The sequence below is a fragment of the Arachis ipaensis genome, chromosome B01 (assembly GCF_000816755.2).
Source record: "Arachis ipaensis cultivar K30076 chromosome B01, Araip1.1, whole genome shotgun sequence".
Lineage (NCBI taxonomy): Eukaryota > Viridiplantae > Streptophyta > Magnoliopsida > Fabales > Fabaceae > Arachis > Arachis ipaensis.
This window is the reverse complement of record NC_029785.2, coordinates 46,149,369-46,155,508: the sequence shown is the minus strand read 5'-3', so window position 1 is coordinate 46,155,508 and position 6,140 is coordinate 46,149,369. Positions and strand designations below refer to the sequence as shown.

At 39.6% G+C, this 6,140-nt stretch overlaps 1 protein-coding gene across 1 annotated transcript; it reads left to right on the top strand.

Moving 5' to 3' along the window:
• LOC107606485 lies at positions 4,920-6,140 on the top strand. The gene is made up of 3 exons (XM_016308550.1): positions 4,920-5,105; positions 5,171-5,402; positions 6,109-6,140. Exons 1-3 carry the CDS (start codon positions 4,920-4,922, stop codon positions 6,138-6,140), a joined length of 450 nt encoding a protein of 149 aa, XP_016164036.1.

The following is a 6,140-nucleotide window of genomic DNA, read 5'->3' as shown; positions in this document are numbered from 1 at the left end:
TGCGGAATTGTGACAAAGTGTGATTCACGTTTGAGAGCACCAAGCCATTGGCGCCATTGTTGAAGATCACGATTTCGCACACCAACCACCTCACGGAGCAAGTGGGACTAAGCCATGTAACACCCTAATTACCCTAAGACTTACCTCATGCTGTAAAGCAAAGGATAACTAAGTGCCACGATAGTTCTAAGGCATATACAATATATTTATATAAAGGAAGGAATAATAAAAATGCAAGAAGCCCGATGAAGAATTATATCTCAAAACAGAAACAGAAAAGTGCGAAGCGTTCACACGATAATTAAAAGCATAAAGGCAAATGATACAACATAAGACATAATATAATAATAATCAAGATAGATATATATAAAAGTGTGATAGGCAAAAGAACACTAGCCATAGCCCGTGGAGTTTAGGACGACTGGTGACATACAGATAATACAAAGTTTTTGAGAAGTTAAACAGCAACATATGTCTCTCAAATTTAGCCTCTAAGGCAACCAAAATACAAAGTATAGAGAGAGCCTACAACAGAATATTCAAAATACACAAAAGAGATATCAAGAGATCCTCTACTATGTCACCATCTAGCAACTCACTGTGTTGGGTTGCGACCTGCATCTGAAAAACAACAACAAAATATGGTATGAGAACCGGAGGTTCTCAGAATGGTAACATGCTCAGTATATAAGATATAAGGTTCCTGGATGCCAAATGCAATCCTAGAACTTCACATCGATACAATTATTCAAGCTTAGTAAAATATGATATATAAACCATAAATAGGGTATTCTAACTTAAGGAATTTCTAAACTAACAGTCACCACTATCCCACAACCTTCACCAACCTACCCTCCGTGTGATCCCATCGCCACTGCGTACCGATCCTCCTTAATGCCAGTAAAACACATATAATGCAAACAAGTAAAGCACAAATAGTATACATATACAGTAGGTAAATGAACTAGCATTTAGGCATGTTATTCAAATAGGCATAACTCAAGTAATCAAAGCAAGCAACCATGTAAAAGATACATATGATGAATGTCTATCTTATTTGGCTTTTGATATTACTTGTCGGTTCAAAATACCAACCCGACATATCCCCAGGATGTCGCCTTTCTGCCACGACCCAGGTTATACTGCCCTGCTCACTCTTTCTTGCACTCTGCGAGTTATAGTGCCCGCGTTCACTCTGGTAGCAGAGAAGGTTATGTGAGCGGGAGACTGCCTTAGTCCTCACAGCTCAACATAGGCGGGAGACCGTCTCGGCCCCTACGCCGTCATTGCTACCTCGACAAGTGGGAGACTACCACAGCCCTTGCCCGAGGCACATAGCGACTTACCAAATTAATGCATGTCACATGAGTGGGAGACTGTCACAGCCTCACATTCGAACGTAGGTAGAAGACTACCACAGTCCCTACAACGGAGAACAATGCATATCACAATCATATACTCAATCTCGGAGATCACTGCTCATAGCACAAGTCTGGTTATACTCATCTCATTAACCATAATCATTCATGTTTGTCAATTTATTGTCACCTCAAAACTCTGCCAAGACACTCAAGCTATTCCATCTACAGAACTTCTCAAGCCTAATTCACCATTTTTTAAACTTGTAATAGAAATTCATCAATTTAATTTACTAACTCATCTCTAATAATCTTAAGGCCTAATTACTAGATAGAAATCTTAAACGGTAATTAAAGAAGTTTAGAAAGCTAGAGAATCCTTGAAAAAGTGAAAAAAAATAATTTTTCACCAAAACAAGGGTTGTACGTACACTATGTCGTGCATACGCACACGTTGAAGAAAACACATTTGCGTAAGCATATGATAAATCCATATTTCATGATATTTATTTTCTTTAATTGGGTGGATTTTATCAACTTTTCCTACATATATTCAATGAAATAGCATAGTTTTGTGAATTCTTCCAAATTTGTGCTTAAGAATGAAAACATGCCTTTTAGGCCTTTAATTTGCTAAATTTAATTCACTTTAATCCCATTCGATTCTTGGATGTGTTTGATGAGTGATTTCAGGTTTATAAGGCAAAGATTGGATTGAAAGAATGAAGAAAAAGCATGTAAAGTGCAGAATTCATGAAAAAATGAAATTTTGGAGATCTGCCATGCGATGCGTACGTGTGTTGACTACTTTTGTGGACGAGCTGGGCATATGGCCTAGAATTTCCCGGAGAAGAAAAAGTATGAAGTTGGGAAAGCACAGCAACCAGGACGATTATTCACTACATCTGCTGCAAGTGCTGAGGGATCCGAGACATTGATTAGAGGTAACTGTGAAATAGTTGGTAAAATTTTAAATGCCTTATTTGATTCTAGAGCGACACATTCATTCATAGCATTCGAGAAGGCTAGTAAGTTAGGATTAAAGATAGTGGTGTTAACTTATAATCTAAAGGTGCATATTGCTACTTCTGAAGCTATTGTGACTAGATTAGGTTGTCCACAAGTTTCATTCTGAGTTAAACAATAAGACTTTGTCCATGATCTGATCTGTTTACCGATGACTGGTCTTGATCTCATCTTAGGATTATATTGGCTATCTAAGAATCGCGTTTTGCTTGACTGTTCTGAAAGGTCATTGCATTTTATGTCGAAAGGGCCTGAAAGACCAGTGGTGGCGAAGGGTTATTATTTGAACTCTGTTATGGTAAACTATAGTGGTTGTGAATGTCAGGGTGTTATGTTGTTAGCTGCGAATGTGTCGAGAGAGGAGCAAAGTTTAGAGCAGATTCCAGTCGTAAGTGAATTTCCAAAAGTGTTTCTGGATGACATTCCTGAATTCTCTCCTACTCGAGAAATCGAGTTTGTGATTGAGTTGGTGCCTGGAGCCGTGCCAATCTCGATTGCTCCTTATCGAATGTCGCCATTGAAATTGACCGAACTTAAATCTTAGTTGGAAGAACTGATGAGTAAAAGTTTCATCCGAACAAGTGTTTCTCCATGGGGCACGCCAGTGTTACTGGTGAAGAAAAAGGATGGGAGCATGCACTTATGCATGGATTATCGGCAATTGAACAAAGTCACTATGGAGAATAAATATCCGTTATCAAGGATCGATGATCTGATGGACCAACTGTAGGGTGCTGGTGTATTTCTAAGATTGACCTTAGGTCTGGTTATCACTAGATAAGAGTGAGAGACGAAGACATTCCGAAGACTGCCTTCAGAACTCGTTACGGCCACTATGAATATAGGGTAATGTCTTTTCGGTTAACCAATGCCCTGGCAGTGTTTATGGACTACATGAACCAGTTTTTTCGTCCATTTTTTGACAAATTCGTCGTTGTCTTCATTGATGACATCCTCATCTATTCCAAAACTGAAGAAGAACATGCAAAACACTTACGAACTGTGCTACAGATTTTGAAAGAAAGAAAATTGTACGCTAAGCTATCTAAATGTGAGTTCTGGAAGAATGAGGTGAAGTTTCTTGGTTATGTGGTAAGTCAACAAGGAATTGCCGTGGATCCTGCTAAGGTAGAGGCGGTAATACATTCAGGGCAACCAACCTCTGTGACGAAGATTAGGAGCTTTCTCGGTTTAGCGGGTTATTACCGAAGGTTTATCGAAGGTTTATCAAAGGTTTTTCACAACTCACTTTGCCTTTGACTAAGCTATCAAGGAAGGATGCCATTTGTTTGGACCTCTGAATGCGAGGAAAGTTTTCAAGTATTGAAGCAGAAACTGACCACTGCACCTGTGTTAGTGTTGCCTGAGCCAAATGAATCGTTTGAGGTGTACTATGATGCATCATTGAAGGGTCTGGAGTGTGTGCTGATGCAACACCATAATGTCATTCCATACACCTCACGGCAGTTGAGACCCCACGAAATGAATTACCCAACTCACGATCTTGAATTGGCTATGGTTATGTTTGCTCTAAAAGTTTGGAGGCATTATCTGTTAAAGTATCTTTTCGATCAGAAAGAATTGAATATGCATCAAAAGAGGTAGATGGAGCTGCTAAAATATTTTGAGTTAAAAGCTAATGTCGTGGCAGATGCTTTGAGCAAAAAATCTTTATGTGTTGCTTGGATGATGCTTCGAGAAGAAGAGTTGCTAAAGGCGTTTGAGAATCTAAACTTCGGTGTCGAAGAAGAGTTCGGGACTCTATGTTAAAGTCAATTGCAAGTTTCAAGTGATTTTAATTATGAAATTTTAAAAGCTCAACAAGACGATCAGGAGTTACAGAAGATGTTGTCGGCAATTGAGAAAGGAAAGCGATTAGGGAGTTTCATGGGATGGTGACGGAATATGGAGGTACAAGGGTAGAATTTGTGTGCCGAACATTGGAAATTTATGGCAAGATATCATGAAAGAGGAGCATAGTCAGATTTTGTGTCAGGTTTGCCAAGAGTTCGGGCTGGATTTGACGTTGTTTGGGTGATTGTGGATCGGCTGACAAAGTCAGCTCACTTTTTACCCATTCAGATGAATTGTACTTTAGAGGAGCTAGAACGTTTGTACATCAAGGAAATTGTGAGGTTGCATGGAGTGCCTACCACTATAATCTCTAACAGAGATCTTCGTTTCACTTCTAGATTTTGGGGAGCTTTCCAACGGGCGTTTGGGACTCAATTGAGTTTAAGTACAATGTACCATCCTCAAACCAATGGCCAATCGAAGAGGACAATCCAAACCCTAGAGGATATATTGAGGGCTTGTGTTTTAGACCAGCCGGTGAGCTGTGATCGGTATATGTCGCTAGTAGAGTTTGCATATAAGAACAGCTACCATGCGAGCACCGGAATGACTCTGTATGAGGCTCTATATGGAAAAAAGTGCCAATCTCTGCTATGCTAGTATGAAGCTAGGGAAACAAGTTTGTTAGGGCCTGAAATGATAGCTGAAACCACTAAATAAATCAAGAAAATCTGAAGCCAAATGCTTATTGCTCAAAGCCGTCAGAAAAGCTACGCTGATCAGAGGCGAAAGCCTTTAGAGTTTGAGGAAGGAGAGCATGTGTTCCTGAAAGTTACTCTAACAACTGGAGTGGGTAGAGCGATCAAAACAAAGAAGCTGAACACTCGTTATATCGATCTGTTTCAAATTCTGAAGAGAATTGGACAGGTAGCCTACAGAATTGCCTTACCTCCGCATTTTTGAACATGCACGACGTGTTTTACGTGTCGCAGCTTTGGAAGTATACTCCTAATGCTGGTCATGTTCTGGAACCTGAGTCGGCTCAAGTAAGAGAAGATTCGACACTGCAAGTAACCCCGGTTAGAATTGACGACACCAGCATCAAACGATTGAGTGGCAAAGAGGTTTCATTGGTGAAAGTCACTTGGATTCGGGCTGAAATCGAAGAACACATGTGGGAACTTGAATCCAAAATGCGGAACGACTATCCACACTTGTTCGCAGGTAACTAAATTTGAATTTTGGGGGCAAAATTCCTATTTAGGTGGGTAAGATGTAAACCCCGCATAATTAACGAATAATTAGCCAATAAATTAATTATTAATCAAAGAAATTAGAAGATAGAATTTTATAGTTTAATGAGGTAGAATTAATTAAAACATGAAGTTTAACTCTAATTTTAAAGGTTTTGGCCCAAAATTGGGTCGAAGGGACCAAACCGGGCGAATCGGGCCCACATGGGGCCTAAGGCCCAACATAACCCACATGCACTAATGAGCTTTAGCTCATTTGCTTTCCTCTCCATATGAAACACACTAAAAAGCTTAGCTAAGGGGGGAGAACACTCCCAAATCACAAATCCTCATTCAAAGATTCAAATTACCGTATCTTTCAACTCCAAGCTCTGATCGCCGCACAGTTTGCGACCACGCGTCCACCGCGTCGAACTCTACAAAGTCCAGTACTCAATTTGATAAGGAAGTCACATTTCCAATTCAATTTTCTCCTCCCCAATTTTAAAAATTCAATGTTGTAGGGTGTTGAGTTTTTTATTCTTTGATGTTTTAGGGTCCAATTAGCTTGAGGAATTAGCGGGTTTTTGTTGACTTGAGGCACGGGTAAGGTAAGAATCTTCAAACCCTAGTGAATTTCTTGGTTAAATGTGGTTGAGTATTAAGTTTGTGTATATGAATATGATAATGTGTATTAGGTAGTGAATATGTGATTGTGAAACAAAATTGA

Bases quoted from the DNA above. Each gene is read 5' to 3' on its own strand.
- LOC107606485 (XM_016308550.1), top strand. From the start codon at position 4,920: ATGCTTATTGCTCAAAGCCGTCAGAAAAGCTACGCTGATCAGAGGCGA. The intron at 5,106-5,170 runs GTAGCCTACAGA...TACGTGTCGCAG, and splicing joins TTCTGAAGAGAATTGGACAG to CTTTGGAAGTATACTCCTAA. The intron at 5,403-6,108 runs GTAACTAAATTT...AATGTGTATTAG, and splicing joins CTATCCACACTTGTTCGCAG to GTAGTGAATATGTGATTGTG.